This window comes from Anopheles funestus, chromosome 2RL, assembly GCF_943734845.2.
Source record: "Anopheles funestus chromosome 2RL, idAnoFuneDA-416_04, whole genome shotgun sequence".
Lineage (NCBI taxonomy): Eukaryota > Metazoa > Arthropoda > Insecta > Diptera > Culicidae > Anopheles > Anopheles funestus.
The window spans coordinates 21,016,357-21,033,748 of NC_064598.1; the positions used below are offsets into that span (position 1 = coordinate 21,016,357).

At 46.2% G+C, this 17,392-nt stretch overlaps 4 protein-coding genes across 5 annotated transcripts; 2 read left to right on the plus strand and 2 right to left on the minus strand.

Moving 5' to 3' along the window:
• Positions 1–57: 57 nt before the first annotated feature.
• On the minus strand, positions 58–1,232 carry LOC125763131 (probable methyltransferase-like protein 15 homolog). Its single transcript, XM_049425969.1, has one exon. It carries the CDS (start codon positions 1,230–1,232, stop codon positions 102–104), a length of 1,131 nt encoding a protein of 376 aa, XP_049281926.1. The 3' UTR covers positions 58–101.
• A 3-nt stretch (positions 1,233–1,235) lies between these two features.
• Positions 1,236–1,793, minus strand: LOC125763142 (ubiquinol-cytochrome-c reductase complex assembly factor 2). The gene is made up of 2 exons (XM_049425982.1): positions 1,669–1,793; positions 1,236–1,589 (listed from the first exon to the last, which is right to left on the minus strand). Exon 2 carries the CDS (start codon positions 1,548–1,550, stop codon positions 1,242–1,244), a length of 309 nt encoding a protein of 102 aa, XP_049281939.1. The 5' UTR covers positions 1,551–1,589; positions 1,669–1,793; the 3' UTR covers positions 1,236–1,241.
• A 1,277-nt stretch (positions 1,794–3,070) lies between these two features.
• On the plus strand, positions 3,071–11,838 carry LOC125763042 (C-1-tetrahydrofolate synthase, cytoplasmic). 2 transcript variants are annotated; one of them, XM_049425788.1, is made up of 9 exons: positions 3,071–3,098; positions 4,916–5,135; positions 5,271–5,481; positions 7,384–7,508; positions 7,579–7,925; positions 8,800–9,031; positions 9,133–9,306; positions 9,885–11,322; positions 11,393–11,838. In XM_049425788.1, exons 1-9 carry the CDS (start codon positions 3,086–3,088, stop codon positions 11,633–11,635), a joined length of 3,003 nt encoding a protein of 1,000 aa, XP_049281745.1. In that variant the 5' UTR covers positions 3,071–3,085; the 3' UTR covers positions 11,636–11,838. The 2 variants fall into 2 exon arrangements, with proteins under 2 accessions (XP_049281745.1, XP_049281743.1); XM_049425786.1 differs by lacking the exon at positions 3,071–3,098 and having other exon boundaries at positions 4,783–5,135.
• A 101-nt stretch (positions 11,839–11,939) lies between these two features.
• LOC125763033 (probable ATP-dependent RNA helicase spindle-E) lies at positions 11,940–17,280 on the plus strand. The gene is made up of 6 exons (XM_049425757.1): positions 11,940–12,560; positions 12,631–13,780; positions 13,890–16,435; positions 16,508–16,629; positions 16,713–16,949; positions 17,024–17,280. Exons 1-6 carry the CDS (start codon positions 12,363–12,365, stop codon positions 17,157–17,159), a joined length of 4,389 nt encoding a protein of 1,462 aa, XP_049281714.1. The 5' UTR covers positions 11,940–12,362; the 3' UTR covers positions 17,160–17,280.
• Positions 17,281–17,392: the final 112 nt, after the last annotated feature.

Consider the following 17,392-nt stretch of genomic DNA (forward strand, 5'->3'; position numbering starts at 1 on the left):
CGTACGTGACTTTTTCTTTCCTATGCAAAACGTTAAATAATTGTAGTTCCATTCCCGTGTGTATTAACAAACTAACTTCTGATTTATTTGGTATAGATAACTCAACTTAATCGTACGGCAGCTCGTAGCTTCGCGGAGCGACTTCTCGGATTTTCGGCCACTTCACTGTCCGTCGGCACCATCACATGTTTGTTGATCTGCTTCCAGTTTGGCTTCATCATCTCCTGCATCGTGTCCGTTTCGTGGGAAAGCGTGTGGCTAATGTACTGTAGCGGCACCTTACTGGCAACGTCATCCACCACGTGTCCGGTTAGATGCCGCTTCACGATCGTATCTTCCAGCGAGTGGAACGCGATCGTAACCAACTTACCGCCGGTTTTTAGCAAATGTTTCGCCAGCACCATACCGTAATTAATTTCGTTCAGCTCATTGTTAACGAAGATACGGAGCGCTTGAAATGTTTTCGTCGCTACATGTGCTGGCCGGCGAAGTTTATCCTGCCGGAAATCGTAACTCGATCCTCCAGCTCCAGTCTCACCCTGGCTCAAACAGTGCGCTACGATGCTCGCCAGCTCAGCCGTTGTTTCGATACGCTTCACCGTGAACCGTGCGTTTACGATGGCACGGGCAATCTTTTTCGCCTGCTTTTCTTCCCCGTACACCTTCAGAATGCGGACGAGGTCCGGTTCCTGGATGCGGGCGAGTATATCAGCGGCCGACAGCTGCTCCGGACAGCGATCTTTATCCATGCGCATATCGAGCGGACCGTCGCGCGATATTGAGAAACCTCGTGACGCTTCGTCAAACTGCATCGATGAGCAGCCGAAATCGAACAGAATGCCATCGTAGTGTCGTTGCCGGTCGAACCCTTCGACGGTTCGAAGAAGTGAAGGTAGTTCGGAAAATCTACCCAAAAGCGGTACAACGCGACCGGGGTACTGTTCCGCCATTTCACACGCCAGTCGATGAGCGAGTGGATCACGATCCAGTGTCACGATCGTCGAACCGGGAGCAGCCTCGAGTAAGGCGCGTGTGTGACCACCGGCACCGAAGGTCATATCGATAAACACTTGATCTCGCTGTGGTTCGAAGAATTTCACTGTTTCCGTAGCCATTACCGCACGATGAAGCGGTGGCGCTTTATGACCAGCAGTCGAATAACATCTTTCGTAAACGTTTAATCTAACTAAGCGCACTTGCCTAACTATTCTAACCAAACCGTGCCACACCATCGCGCACACCTAGTCCTTCTTTTGTAGAATCTGTAGAAACTCGGTAGATAACACCTCGCGGCACTGTTCACCAGAAAGTCCGGTGGCGGTAGAATTTAGACTGCGCGGATACCGATTACCGTGCACGTCGTTTACGATGTTCTCCAACGAGCGGAACTGTTTCTGTAGACGGTCGTCCTTCACGGCAACGATGTTGGACGAACCAAGCACAGCGGTTAGCTGATCCCGCAGATATTGGCCCAAATCACGGCCCACTTTGCTTTTATCCACAGGCCACCGCTCCAGAAGACTGAGAAAGTTCTTGTAGTGCTGGGACATAATTTCACACGTGCGCCAACGATGGGAGGATGGTTGGATCTGCATAAAATGGCAAGCAAATGAGTGTCTTATTTAGATTACAGTAGGAAAGGAAAACAGCCAAATCGAGGTTACTTACTATCGTTTGTAAACAGTATACACTCTACATTGACTAGCGATTTTCTGAAACGGCAAAAGATTACGCCAGAGATGAAATCTCCGTGTTTTGCTTAGAAAAAAAAAAACAAAACGCAACACTTTGTGTTGACAGTTACACAGCGGTCGAACAAGTGGAGCGGCTGTCGGTCATGTAGTGTGACAATTATTTAAAAAAGTCGTTTTTCATCGAAAAAAAATTTCTAGCAAAATAATTACAGCAATTACTGAAATTTTAAAGCTAAAATTATGAAAAATGGAAGTTATATTATGAAAAAACAGCACAATTGTGTTATAACACCCATCACCAAACTATTTTAGATATAGTGAATGTTTCATGTTTCATTCGTACATAACCTCTGTGGTATCTTGGGAAGGATATTTCAAATATATTTCAAATAAGCTTGCAAACATGCTAACACGTTAGTTTAATTAGTAAAAGTTCAATTGTTTTGAACTGTTTTGCTGTAAATATAAATTTTTCTCATTGTGCTTTGATTGTATTTTATTATATTTATAGCAGAAACGCGATAAACGAGCGATTCTCTGCAGGCGCAGTTTCATCGCGTTTCGCTCACATTCGGAAATGGATTACCGAACCAAAGATGAGCGATAAAATTACATCCGACACCTGAGACCTGACCGGCCGCCACAATATGACACGCGATCGGTTACTATTTGCATGACTACGTCACGCTTCACATCGAACCGCGACGTTTGGCAAACAAATTTCACTATCTGAATGTCTTCGTCAAAATCGATATCCGATTACCCAGCACGGATGATCGAACATGACCCAACATGATCGAATCATCCAACCGCGAACCGTGGCCAAATGTCGCTTGGATCCCGTTGGGTCGTCGTTTGTTCAACCGAATCGCCGCCGTCGGCACTGGGGACGTTCGACAGGGAATGAACGGGTGGCCGGGAATCACTTCAGGTTGATTAATATATTATTGCCACCGTTTTCCAACGCCTTTGGCACCGGAAACCGACAAACAGTTGATGACGGTAAACTGTCAGGGAACGATTTTTCAGCATCCAAATCTTCCGACGGTGTTCGGTCGTTCATTTTCAAAATACCGATCACATGCGAGTGGACGATCTGCTGTCCCCTAATGCCACTTTGTGCCAGGTAGGGTGCAGGTATGCAAACACATGTGCCGTTTCACCTGGTACTTACGCACAGACCCCGCACATATGTGTGTGCGTAAAGATTTTCTAGGCATGTCTTTCCTAGGGCGAACTTGTAGCTAGCAGGTGAGTCACGCAGCCCTTTGCTAAAAAGCGCGCCAAATCAGATGACAGTCGAATGCATCGCACAACAACGAAGGTGGTCAGTGTTTTATTGTAGTGCAATTATTTCTTGTTTTTGTGTTCCTTTTGCAACGAAAGTGAAAATGCAACGTCAAGGTAAATAATACACATAATACTGATACAATATATGTCGTAAAATTAGCTCTAGAGAACAACAATTTACTGCAAAAGGCCGATTGTTGTGATGGCAAAGCAGCTGTGGAAGACGACCTGCAAGCTGTTTGTTTGTTTAATTGTTTTTTCATTGTGCGTTTTACTTGTGTTTCTTTTTGCTTTGTGTAATCCTTTTCAGAATGCACTTTTATGCGCAAGTTTGCTTCACATTTACCCTTGATTTTATCAACAACGAATATGTGTTTATCTTTTTTTATATTTCAATTGCCGAATCTACCATATTCTGTATCTTCAATACATTGTTTGCCTGTTGCTAATAATATAGAAATCAATATCCGCTAATCCATATGCACCTTTGAACCATTTAATGCACCCCTGAAAGTCCCTCGGTCTCAGTCCCAAAGTTGCTCACGTTTGATCAGTGATAATCTACCTTCCGTCGACCTGTGTACGTTCTAATATACGAGAACGTCCTTGCAACCCGTTGGACATCGGGCATCTAATCAACCATTTCCTGCCACTGGAACTGCAAGAGCTACGCAAGATTAATGTACCATCGACGTCATCATCTCGCCGTCACGTGTCGTAAGCTAGGTCGTTATTTGATTAATTTTTGCCACTCCTCGATCCCTTTTTTACGGCGTGAGATCGATGTTGCAGTTGCTAACATTCGAAGCATTCGATTAAACTAATTTTAACCACTAAAATCTGTCCCATTGCATTATTGTGATGTGACCCGCTTTCGATTGCATGTAGATTGCCCGATAGCATCCCTTTTCCGATTTATTATGGTCGTTTTTCTTCTTGATTCTTGATCATCGAAGATTAATATGTATGTTTTTTACACAATGTATTTTACCTTGCTGACTATTTTCCAACATCTGTTTTTTGCTTATCGCTACAATAATTACACTCAAAGTTAATGAATACTTGGGTTTCCACATTTTCTGTTCGTGGATAAAAAGCTAATCGTTTATCTTCTACGTATTCTTTTTCCCATCCTCAACAAAATTTTGATTGAAAAACCAAAAAAAAAAGTTAAGTATTTTATGATATACTTCAGCTCAGTCATCAGCGTTATTTTCCAGGGATGGCTGTATTGACTTAACCATAATTATTTCTTCAATTTGCCAAAAATAATATGGTTTTCCACACAAAACTTCATACAAATTCTCTCAAATCCATAGTCCTCCATAGGGCGTAATATTCAAATGTTTAAATTATTAAATATTAAACATTAAAATCTCAAGGCACTCGAGAGAGGCAAGGCATTTCGGTTCTCTGATGTTGTCGCTAATAGACACCTCACACACAAACACAGAATAGCAATGCATAGAACACAACATTTTTCCTCCTATGAAACTTGTTCGATCTGTAAGGAGGTAAAGTTAGCACCCGACTCGTCCAACGGCACCAAACCCCATCACCCAGCACCATTGATAGGGACCTCACAACCTTTCCCAGTCTCGCACACGGAGTTCCACCAGCTTTCGCTGATCAAAATCGGTTTCGTTTGATTCACCCCAAAAACCCTCTACCTCTGCGCAATTTCCTGGTTGCCCGAACACCCCGGCTGGCCGTCAGAATCGGCAGAGATGCGATAAAGCAGCATGATTGCGAATGACACACGGACCCGCACGATCCAGTTGCGCACAGTTACCGAAGCTACTGCGCGATTGCGATGCTTCGCCGGCTTCTTCGGTCCCTTCGGTCCGCTCGTTGGAAGCAACCGGCCGCACCCTTAACCCTTCTAACCCGTCCAGCGGTAATCGGTACAGTGTTCGATTTTCATTTTCAAGCGTACCCATCAGCGCTCAGTACCATCGGAACACTGGTCGACATCGGTACGGCAGCACTAGAAACGTCCCGGAAGTTTGTGAACGAGCTTGTTCTACGGCCACCTAGCGTTGTTGAGACCGTATCCCGTACGAAGGCACCTGGTGAACGATACAGTAGCAACAACAATTGTGACACAATGCTGAGCGGCGCAAAGATCCTATCCGGCACGGATGTGGCCAAGTGAGTTCCTGCTTTTTTTTTGCTTTTTGTAGCCTTAGGATCTCTTGCTGTACGGTGTGAAATGGGGCTTTTAACTTGTGTCTTCCTCCCTTCTCTGCGTGTGAATGCACGTGTCTCTGTGTGTGCCTTTCGCAGGGAAATACGCGAGCGGCTGAAGAAGGATGTGGCCGAAATAAGGCGCCAGATCCCAACGCTTGTTCCCGGACTAGCGATCGTACAGGTTGGAGGGCGCGAGGACTCGAACGTGTACATCCGGATGAAGATCAAGGCGGCCGAAGAGATCGGTATGTACGCCGAGCATGTTCAGCTACCACGTTCTACTACGCAGGACGAGCTGTTGGCAACGGTAAGTGGTTGTGTTATTGTATATTCCACCGTTGATCGTGTTCTTGATAAGCCACAAAAACATTCATAGTAGCGAAGAACCAAAACATCTCCGTGGTTGTTTCCAAAACATCTACGTCCGCATGCTGAAGGTGAAGTGAAAAAAAGGGGGGAACGCATTCCATCACAGACTCTATCACACTTCGATCCGCTAATTTCCCGCGTAATGAGAGCGTGTAGTAATTTGATGGAAAATCTGTTGACACCTTCACGCGGCCCGTGCGTCTGTTTGATGGGAAAATTGCTGAACGTAACCGTCGCTTGAGTTTGAGGATCATGTTAGAAAAATTAGATTATCTCCAAAAGAACATCACATGCTGTTGCCATCTCGGTATAGCTCTCGTTGCATAATTTGTTTTTTTTTTTTTAAATTCGGTAACAAAATTAATGTTGTACCAGGTACACCGATCACGGAAAAGCGGAAAACATGAATTAATCCGTCGGTTGACATTAAACCGATCGCGATCACCATTTTCCCGATCACGATGTTATGCTCTGAAGCGTTGCATGTTATGGGCAACATTGTGGCTGTGGTAAGTGATGCTCACAGCTGGTGTATTTAATTTATCTGAACGATCGAATCATCACCTCCATGTTTCGTCTAATCGTTCTCAATATTTATTCCGTAACGACGATAGTACGCAAGGGTAGTTGCTGACGTAGGCAAGAACGTGAAGAAAATATAAATATTTGTTCACCCAACAACATGCTCTAATCGCTGCAATACAATGTCTAGGACATGAGAATTATCTCCTCAGTGATTTCAAGAGGAAAGTGAAAGTTTCGCAATGTTGTAGTTAGTATTGGAGTGGTAAAATACATTGAAACCTTCATTTGGCATGAATTAATTAAAGTGTATTGTTCACAAGTTGAAATTTCAACAGTGAGACATATCGTTCATCTCATGAAGATCTCTTAAAAAGACATTGGACAATTAAGTGGGAAAAGAGGAATGAAAAGGATCTTATGTAAAGTAGATCGAAATAATTAGATTACGCTACCCTTAGTGCATTACATTACCCTATTTCGCTTTTTTCAACATATTTTTAATAAATGATCCAATTTGAGGAAATACGCTTTGATCAAGGAGCATCGAAAATAGCTCGAGATCATAAGATTGTTCTTATTAACTATGTACACCCTTGATGAAAATTGTTGTATCAGTGGTAGAAAAGAGTTTTATCAAATTTCCAATATTGTTCATGCTTTTAAAACAATAAAGTCCTCCAGCCATTAAATATTTAATGATCCATCTTTCCAAGGTCTTGTGCTTATTAAACAGCTTCAAAGTTCTATCCGTTTTTTTTCGAACTGTAATAAATCTCAAGCTAAAAACTTTAATTTCCTTATATCCTTCAGTTCTTTTCGTTTTACATTACAAGAAACCGTTTGCCAAAAATTAATCGCGTTTAGCAGTAGCGTTTGATTTGCAAGCGCCATCATACGGCACATCAGAAACGCCAAATATTTCAATAAATTGTCCAGCAAACGAGAATGTGTCAACGGGTAAACGGGATTCGATATACACCGCCAAGCAAAAGTGTCCTCCCGTACGATCCATTTTTCATGCCACCGAGCGTAATACTAAACTAAGTGCTCGTTTCAAAAATAACGCCATCGTAAACATATCAAGCGAAACGCGATTTGTGCTTGTGCCAAAAACTAAGCTAAACGGAACGTTTGGTTGTACGTCCGAGGTGGAATCGCTATTCCTTCTTGTGCAACTCGACCAATGTGTATGTGGTATCGATAGTAAATGTTATCTGCGTCCTTCTGGTGATTGTTCGCTTATCTTCAATCGATGCCAAGGACAATGATTGACCCTGTGTATGCGTTTCCATTTGCTTTCCTTTTTGCACGCTAGGTCAAACGGCTCAACGAAGATCCCTGCTTCCATGGCATCATCGTACAGATGCCGCTTGATTCGGAAACACCGATCGATGCACATCTCGTCACCGATGCAGTCTCCCCGGAAAAGGATGTTGATGGGTAGGTACAATCCCACCAGTTCTGATATTTTTAAGACTTCTAATATCCCTGCCAACTAATCCACATACAGACTGAACACCATCAACGAGGGACGTGTCGCGACGGGTGATATGTCCGGATTTTTGCCCTGCACGCCCAATGGTTGCATGGAGCTGATCAAGCGGACCGGTACACCAATTGCTGGCTCGTACGCGGTTGTAATCGGACGCAGCAAGATCGTTGGTACGCCAATGGCCGAGCTGCTGAAGTGGGCCGATGCCACCGTTACCGTGTGCCATTCGAAAACGAAGAACCTGAATTTGCTCATCAAGAAGGCGGACATTCTGGTGGTAGCCGTCGGACGTCCGGAGATGGTACGGGGTGCTTGGATCAAGCCCGGTGCCGTTGTTATCGACTGCGGCATCAACTCTATTCCGGGTGAGTACTTTGCTGGTTGATAGGTTTCGAATGTTTTTGAGGAAATTTTAAAGAAACAGTTTGTATCCAACTACATCTAATTTGAAGTGATCCACAAGTATCTTGGATGCTCTGTACGGAGATGTGATAAAGATATGTCCAATGAAGCTAAATAAGATTGGAATTACCGGAAAGGTCCTTCAAATAAAGGACTCTTCAATTTCTTGAGATAAATACAATCTTCCAGAACAACTGATATTATAAATGTTCATTTCTAGCTCTTCCTTACAAAACATTTCTTAATCTCTCTTTCTCTTTCGGTATACAGAACATTTCTTTATGTTAAGTATTATTTGGTCCTTATGATTGTACTTTGTGGTTAAGTTAGTAAAAACTTTTCATGCGCAGATTTACGAAGATCAAAATTCATTTGAGCTTACGTGCTTCTTGCAACTTTAATACGGATTTTTTTTAATTATTTCCTTTTGTTGATCAATAGAGTAGATTTAGACATGAGAGAATTATAGAAAATATAATTCGAATCGTATCTCAGCTCGTTTGAGCAATGAGGAACGATTTATACAGGCTTGATCGTATTGCAGTCAAAGTCACAAAACACTTTTCCCAATTGCTGATCGCATTGACTGGTGCCAGCTGTTGCGATGTGTTGCCTTTAACGCATCTCTTTCAACCGATAGCACAGGAAGATTAGAACGTTATCAGTCGGCAGGGCGCATGATTCGGCACTCACCCGAATGTCCTCATCCGACGAAAAATCGTCGTCGATCGTCAGTAGTGGGGATGCATTTCATCTCTAAACGGACGATCAGCTTACCCGTACGATCGCACAAATACATAATAATACATTGTCCGTTTTCTGCACCGCCCGTTACAGACCCGACGAAGAAGAGCGGTCAGCGGCTGGTCGGAGACGTTAAGTACGAAGAAGCCCTTCCCGTTGCGTCGCACGTTACGCCGGTCCCCGGAGGTGTTGGACCGATGACGGTCGCAATGCTGATGCAAAACACCGTTCAGTCTGCCCAGAGAGTTGCCCGGAGATTAGTCGAGATGGAGTTCCGCTGGTGCCTGAAACCGTTGCCGCTGAAGCTAACCGAACCGGTTCCAAGGTGCGTGCGTGTGCGTTGTAAACATGTGTGCGGTGTTTTTCTACGTGTGTTTCTTTTGTTTTATAATAAAATATGATATTAATTTCTTATCATACACACAGTGACATCGAGATTGCGCGTGCACAGGAACCAAAGGATGTGTCCTTGCTGGCTCAGGAGATTGGTTTGATACCGTCGGAGGTGTCGCTGTACGGTACGAAGAAGGCCAAAGTATCGCTGAAGGTGCTGGAGCGTCTGCAGTACGAAGACGATGCGAAATACGTTGTGGTGGCCGGGTAAGTTGTCCAAAAAAAAACGAACCACGTTTTGACCTTGAAATGGAACAAAACGAAATGGGTACGGAAGCTGCTCGTAGCACTCCATTAGAGCCACTTGTATACGCTTTTATTATCGTGTTAAGCTACGTGATTGCCAGCAGGTTGACTTGTTCATCGAATGGTGAGCCACGTATATACACAATAAGATTACAATGTAGAATCATTCCATTATGAGCATCTTTTTTGGATAGGTTTTATATGTTTATAATCTTGAAACACATTTTGAAGCGCAATATTTTTGTTATACGCATTATAAAACCAAAATATTGATTCATGTTCCACATCAATAGACAAGAGTTTACTCCATAATCTCTTTCACAATTGTACAAGTTTCCAGTGAAAGTCTAATAATAGCCTATCTTCTACTTAATCACACAATTCTGTCCTGCTCGTGTGCCGGCGATGATGCTGAGACTAATGATTTTTCATGACTTGTCGTTGTTGTGTGGCTGAGGAGAGATAATGATGTCCATCTCGTGGTACGATCGTACTGTAGACAAATTCTTTTAATGATCGTTTAATCATTTCCGTTCCAGAATAACGCCAACTCCGCTGGGCGAAGGCAAGAGCACCACTTTGGTCGGTTTGGTACAGGCTCTGACGGCGTACAAGCGCTGCAATTCGATCGCCTGCCTGCGTCAACCCTCGCAGGGACCGACGTTCGGTATTAAGGGCGGTGCGGCCGGCGGTGGCTATTCGCAGGTGATCCCAATGGAAGATTTCAATCTTCATCTGACCGGTGACATTCATGCGGTCACGGCTGCGAACAATCTTCTCGCAGCACAGCTGGACGCACGCATCTTCCATGAGGCGACTCAAACAGATCAGGCATTGTATGAGCGGCTTGTACCGGCTATCAAGGGTTCTCGCAAGTTTGCTCCGATTCAGCAGCGCCGATTGAAGCGGCTTGGGATCGAGAAGACGGATCCGTACGCGCTTACGCCGGACGAGATCCGACGTTTCGCCCGGCTGAACATTGATCCGCACAATGTTGTGTGGACGCGCGTGCTGGATGTGAATGATCGGTATCTGCGCAAGATCACCATCGGTCTGTCACCGACGGAGAAAAATCTAACGCGTGACACCAGCTTTGCCATATCGGTGTCGAGTGAAATTATGGCTATTTTGGCGCTGGCTACCAGTTTGGAAGATATGAAGCAGCGTCTGGCAAAGATGGTGGTCGCGTTTGATAAGACCGGTGCGCCAGTTACTGCGGATGATCTCGGTGTTACCGGCTCGATGATGGTGCTACTGAAGGATGCGATCGAGCCGACGTTAATGCAGACGCTCGAGGGAACGCCGGTACTGGTGCATGCCGGTCCGTTCGCCAACATTGCTCACGGCTGCTCATCGATTGTGGCCGACGATATTGGCATGAAGCTGGCGGGCAAGCGCGGTTACGTTGTTACCGAGGCCGGTTTCGGGTCGGACATTGGTATGGAGAAATTCTTCAACATCAAGTGTCGCGCATCGGGTAAGGTACCGAATGCGGTCGTGCTGGTGACGACGGTACGTGCGCTAAAAATGCATGGCGGAGGCCCAATTGTGACGGCCGGCGCACCGCTACGACGCGAGTACATGAGCGAGAATCTGGATCTGCTGGAGAAGGGACTGCCGAATTTGTTGAAGCACATCGAAAACGGACTAAAGTACGGTGTGCCGGTGGTCGTGGCGATCAATGCGCACGGTACTGACACTGCAGCCGAACATGAGCTCGTACGAAAGGCGGCAAAGGCAGCCGGTGCTTTCGATGCGATCGTATCGAATCACTGGGCAAAGGGTGGTGAGGGAGCGGCCGACCTTGCCCAGGCTGTCATCGATGCCTGCAATCGTCCGTCAGAATTTAAGCTGCTGTACGAGGTCGATATGCCGATCGAGGACAAGATCATCCGTATCGCTAAGGAAATGTATGGAGCGGGAACGATCGAACTGAACAGCAAGGTTCGAGACGCCATCCGTCTCTACACGGAGAAGGTAGGGTGGAGTTTTCGGAAGGGAACTGAAACTGGGGCAGCATTTATTGATTTGAGTATTATATTTGCAGGGCTTCGGAAAACTACCCATCTGCATGGCCAAAACGTCCATGTCGCTAACCGGTGATCCGAGCGTGAAGGGTGCCCCGAAGGACTTCAAGCTTGTCATCAATGACATCTGCCTATCGGCCGGAGCGGGCTTCATTGTTCCAATGTGTGGTGAAATATCGAAAATGCCGGGTCTTCCTACTCGTCCGTCCATTTTCGATATCGACCTCAACACCGAGACGGGTGAAATCGAAGGACTCTTTTGAGAAGTATCATCGATCCACTTTGGATATGGATCGCGACGACACATGTTCGAACATGTTCAACATTTTAGTAACGACCACCAACATTCATCGAATTGGGTTGGTGGGAAAGATGACTCTTTTTTAAATGGTGAAAACTCACACAATGTTTTCTTCCCGTGTTTTTAGACCATAGAATTAAATAAAATATTTTCACTCGTCAATAATCAGTTTGTGGTTGGTTAATTGCTTTTAACCTAGTTTTAGTGATGCTTTGTTGTATTCCCAAATTGCATTTTTCATCGGAAAATGTTGCACTATCAACAAGCATGCAGGTATGGATTTTTTATTCTGGAAAAAACAGAAAATGAAACACGTGTTGCTCAACACTGTATTTTCTGTTTATGGCATTTATGGCACAGTCAACATTTAGGGATGTCAAACTCGCTCTCCATTTATAGAACAAAAATTGTTTATTTTAGCATTTGCTGGCGATAGCCGGAAATAGTCAATAATAATAAAATGAGGCAATTGGCAAGCAAACGTACAGAAACTTATAAATTTTATCGTTAACATGTAAATAAAGAAATGGCGCAAACATACAATTTGACATACCCGGTTTATGGCAGCTGTTTTGACAGCTGGTATAAAAATCATGTTTATTGTGCATATTATTCGCCGAACGGAAAACAACGCGTGTACGGCAAGCAAGTGATTTTATTTAAGCGAGGAATTATAAATCGCCACCAAAATGGACGCAGAACAGGACGAGTTGATGGATTTTTTCGACTTTTCCAAACCGTTCCATCGCAATGTGATAAGTGGTACAGCAAACAATAAAGGGCGACAAGGGATTAAGTTAAATATTCAATCGATACCGGAACGTCCTGTGCAGGGCACCGACTATGCAAAAGAGATTGTGAAGGAAGAAGAGTCCAGAATAATGGCGGTTAGTACCATACGTAATGTGGGTTGGGGTTACCGGTTTGCGCCGATGATAATATTTGCTTTCGTTGTAGGATTGGGCACGCGATACTCATCCCAAACCGAGTGCCTCGCGCATGGACGAGGTGGATGACCTATCGTCGATGGCGGAGGAAGATTCCGAACACCTGAATCTAGTACGCGCGAAGGAGCTAATGGAGCCCATCTTTAGGCGGTACAACCTAACTGTCAGCTCCAACCGCCTAACGATTCATCAGTCGAAGGAACAAATTTTGAAGGCGATCCGACAGAACCCGGTCGTGGTGTTGCAGGGTGCGACGGGTTGCGGCAAAACGACACAGGTACCACAATACTTGCTGGAGGAAGCCTACAAGCGGAAGGAATGGTGCAATATCATTGTCACGCAACCGCGTAAAATTGCCGCCACATCGATCGCGCGCCGTGTCGCCGAAGAACGTTCCTGCGAGTTGGGCTCACTGGTAGGATTTAAGGTGGGCCTGAAGGAAAAGCTCAGCGAAGACACACGGCTACTGTACGTGACAACGGGCGTTTTGCTGAACAGTTTGATTTCCTCGAAATCTCTTAGCCAATATACGCACATCATACTGGACGAGGTGCACGAGCGCGAGGTGGACATGGACTTTCTGCTCATCATCGTACGCCGCCTGTTGACGCAGTCACGCCACACGAAGATTATACTGATGTCGGCCACAATCGAGTCGTCCGAGTTTGCCCAGTACTTCAAGATACCGGGACCGAACAGTATGTTTGCGCCCCAGCTGGCCGTTAGCAACTGTCCGCAGCATGATGTGACGGTGTACTATTTGGAAAATTTGGAAAAACTAAAAATCGACTTTACCCTCAAGTACGAACAGCCCGAGGTGCATGATAAGATGTACTTTGTGGCGGCTAAGGTGGCAATCGTGTGCGATCGCTACATTGACGAGTGCGAGACAGCGTCGAACATCGATTACAAACCTTCGATCATCATGTTCTTGCCGGGGATCAACGAAATCGAACGGATGGCGGAAGTGTTGCGTAACTTTGTGGATGACAAAAATCCGAACTCGCTGCACACGAAGTTTATGATACTGAAGCTACACTCGACCCTGCCTTCGGAAGAGCAGGCTTTGGTATTTCGCAAACCACCACCGGGACACCGGAAAGTAATCCTGTCGACGAACATCGCTGAAAGTTCGATCACCATACCGGACGTGAAATTTGGTAAGCTAATTGGAATATCGTTTGCACGATTGCTTCGATTCATGGTTCAACGTTTCATATTATTGCAATCGTTCATAATTGTTTTGCTTTCTGTTTCCATGCCTACCAGTGATCGATTTCTGTTTGCATCGTTTGCTGGTTGCCGACACGCTGAACAACTTTACCACCTTGCGAACGCAGTGGGCGTCGCGAAATAACTGCATACAGCGAGCGGGCCGTGCTGGCCGTGTGATGAACGGTCGGGTTTATCGGCTTGTGAACAAATTTTTCTACGACAACGGAATGGCTCAATCGCCGGAACCGGAAATGGTGCGCTGTCCGCTCGGTGCAGTTGTGCTGAAAACGAAGATACTGGACATGGGACCACCGCACACAATACTCGCATTGGCTATGTCGCCTCCGAAGCTATCCGATGTGTCGAATACGGTACTACAGCTGAAGGAGGTCGGAGCAATGTTGCGTACCGCCAAAGGCATATACGATGCGCAGGACGGTGATATAACGTATCTCGGACAGTTAATGTCACAGCTACCGCTTGACATACATCTGGCGAAGCTGGTCGTGCTGGGGTACGTATTTTCCGTCCTCGAGGAAGCGATCATCATTGCGGCCGGTATGAACGTGAAGAACGTGTTTTGTGGGATGCGTACGGTGGAAGCGTTACGCATAAAGCGTTACTTTGCTAACGGGTCCGCGTCGGACGGTATTGCGATCCTGAACGCGTACAACTGGTGGCGTTCGGTAAAGGAGCAGGGCACGGGAGGCGATACGGTCGGTTGGTGTCAGCGGTATATGCTCGATCTGAAGTCGCTCACCGAGATGGCAGAGCTGGTGCAGGAAATAACGTACCGGTTGAAGAACTCGAACATACGTGTCGTGGCCGGGGCAAGAAATGCGCGCTGGAACGATCGCGAGCGTACGGTCATAACGAAGGTGGTGATGGCCGGTGCATTCTACCCGAACTACTTCCTGCCGGTGACATCGAACGAGAGCGATATGGGCGATCGGGCCGTGTACACGGAGATTGGTGGTCGAAATCCGTTCCGAACGGTGTTTTTCTGTGGATTTGACCATGCCAACTACATTGGACCACTGTACCGCAATGAGATCCGTGCGCTGCTGACCGAACGGAGGGCCGATCCGGATCGGGAATCGCTCATAAAGGTAGATTTCGAGCGTAACACTAACAAGATATTCGTACAGTTCGAGTACCCGCCCGACATTCAGCCCGGCAAAAGCTTGTACGACGAGCGCAACCTGATGGATCGCATTCATCCGGGTGTGTACGAAGCGATCAAGTTGCGCCAGATACGCCGCAGCCAGTCGGAACTGCTCGTAATGCAGCACAGCGATGCGGTTCGGTTTGCGGAGCAGAACAATCTGGGCACTTGGAGGAACAACGATTGGCAGCCGCGTAATGTTGAGATTCCGAACGTGCAACTATCGGTCGAACCGCCCGTATATTGCAAGCAGCTGATCGCCACCATTACGCACGTGCAGCATCCGAACAAATTTTATCTGCGTCCACACGACAACAATCACGTGTACGCCGGCATCGAAAAGCAGCTGAGCGAAGGTAGTCCGATTATGCGTCCCTTTCCTACCGATCATGTGTTTAAATCGCGCGATATAGTGGCCGCCCCGATACCGCACTTAAACGTGAAAACGATGGGTCGCGCTAAGCTGCTCAAGGAGCGCATCATTCGTGGGGTAGCGAATTGGGCCGTGTTTTTCATGGACTTTGGCAGCACGGCCATAATCTCGGTGACCAATTTTCGGCAACTGCATGGTACAACGTTGGACACGCTTACGAAAATTCCCGACCGTGTGTTTGAGGCATCCTTGGCGGAGGTACAGCCGTCGGCGATGCGATCGCCGAAGGATGTCTGGACGGAGGATACGATTGTACACTTCCGGGAGCTCGTGCTCGGTAAGCGGCTGCACGTGGAGGTGTACTCGGTCGTGAATCGGGTGTCGATGGTTGTGTTGCGCCGCGCACCGAATGATGCGGTCGAGCAGACCATTAACAAGGAGCTGATCGCGTCGCACCATGCCCAAGAGTCGGAGGAATCGTACGTATCAAAGATGGACCATGAGAAGCGGCTGCGTGTACAGGGCGACATGGAGATGGATCCGATGTACGCGGCACAGATCAAGAACGATCACACCGGGGAGCAGTGCTACCTGGAGGATGATGATCCGGCTAATTTAATCTTACCGCGAAATATGCTGAAGGTTCGGCTAATGCTGCGTGGTCCTTACAGTCCACTGGAGATCAAATGCAGTTCGACGGTGTTTACCGGTTACCGGAAGCGTGTAACCATCGAGAACTCTTCGCTAAACTCGGTATTGCTTGACACGCATCCACAGAATCCGCACAGCAAGCTTCTGGTGGCGGGTTGTGTTAACGAAGTGGCTGGCAATACGCTGATCGCTCGGCTCACGACCATGATGCCAAACATTCCCGGTCTTCCCGTACTGATGGCGCTCATCTTTGCGCCCACCTGTTTGCTGAAGAAGGATGCGGATGAAACGCGCATCGTTGGGTTGCTGGCCGGATTAGGGGTGGATCCGCGCACGGGCGCATCGATTTATCCCGAGCATGATATGTCGTTGGCGGTAGACATTGGCATCGACGAGGAGGATATTGGAGATGTAAGACACTCGTGACACTTCCTTCAGCTCATATTGAACTTTTTAACAAATTTTCCGCAATACTTTTTTCAGATCAATGCATTGCGTTACACGATGGACTCCATCCTGCACGGTGGACACAACGACCAGACGCAACTATTCGGCGAGTACAGCATCGAGTCGCTGATGGTGAAGGTGAAAGAATACATAATCAAGTAAGTTATTCGCTTGACGTCCCGCTCGAAAAAAGACCCCGCTAACTAAGTTTATGTGCCTCCTTTCGCTTTCATCTTTGTAGAATCCTTCAGCGCGAACGAAATGTCCAGGATAATCGTAGCATGGCCCACAATTTCCAGTGGAACACAGGTGACGCACTGGGTGGCGCAAGCAAAAAGAATGCACGGAAACCATCGATCGATATCTACTCTAGGGCCATCTTTCCACTGTACGACAAGCTGAACCTTCGTCCCTTGCCGGCCAGTCGAATGGAGTACCTGCGGAAGCATTGTGCCGAGCTGCATCTTATAACAGAATCGTACGTAGATAAGCAAGCGGTCACGGTATCCTTTCATTCATTTCTTTTTATCATTACCTTTTTTGGCTCTACAGACGAGTTCCCTTACCAAAGGGTGGCATATTGTGTCAGCTGTGCAATGTAAACCTAGAATCGGAGCACGCCTTACGGATTCATTTCTGCTCCAAGTTGCATCGCGAGCTGGAAAAGCAGATTCTCTTCCGACGTTGAAATGGACCGCTTCACTGCCATTTGTTTCTTCATTTTTCCTGCAATTTACTTTCTATATTGACGTAATTCATTTTCTTTTTTTTAACAAACAGAATGCAACACATACCATTTTGACGAACTATTTCTTGAAAGATTGATTTAATGTATTAAACAACAACTTATACGGACATTTAAAGGTAGTAAGTAAGGATTTCTGTTTATTGCTCTAAAGTTGTTATTTTCCAAGAAATTTA

Excerpts from the sequence above, each read along its gene's own strand:
- LOC125763131 (XM_049425969.1), bottom strand. The coding sequence starts at position 1,232 with ATGGTGTGGCACGGTTTGGTTAGAATAGTTAGGCAAGTGCGCTTAGTT.
- LOC125763142 (XM_049425982.1), bottom strand. The coding sequence starts at position 1,550 with ATGTCCCAGCACTACAAGAACTTTCTCAGTCTTCTGGAGCGGTGGCCT.
- LOC125763042 (XM_049425786.1), top strand. The coding sequence starts at position 4,798 with ATGCTTCGCCGGCTTCTTCGGTCCCTTCGGTCCGCTCGTTGGAAGCAA. Across the intron at positions 5,136-5,270 it reads TCCGGCACGGATGTGGCCAA|GGAAATACGCGAGCGGCTGA; the intron begins GTGAGTTCCTGC and ends TGCCTTTCGCAG. Across the intron at positions 11,323-11,392 it reads TCCGTCTCTACACGGAGAAG|GGCTTCGGAAAACTACCCAT; the intron begins GTAGGGTGGAGT and ends TTATATTTGCAG.
- LOC125763033 (XM_049425757.1), top strand. The coding sequence starts at position 12,363 with ATGGACGCAGAACAGGACGAGTTGATGGATTTTTTCGACTTTTCCAAA. Across the intron at positions 13,781-13,889 it reads CATACCGGACGTGAAATTTG|TGATCGATTTCTGTTTGCAT; the intron begins GTAAGCTAATTG and ends CATGCCTACCAG. Across the intron at positions 16,950-17,023 it reads CTGCATCTTATAACAGAATC|ACGAGTTCCCTTACCAAAGG; the intron begins GTACGTAGATAA and ends TTGGCTCTACAG.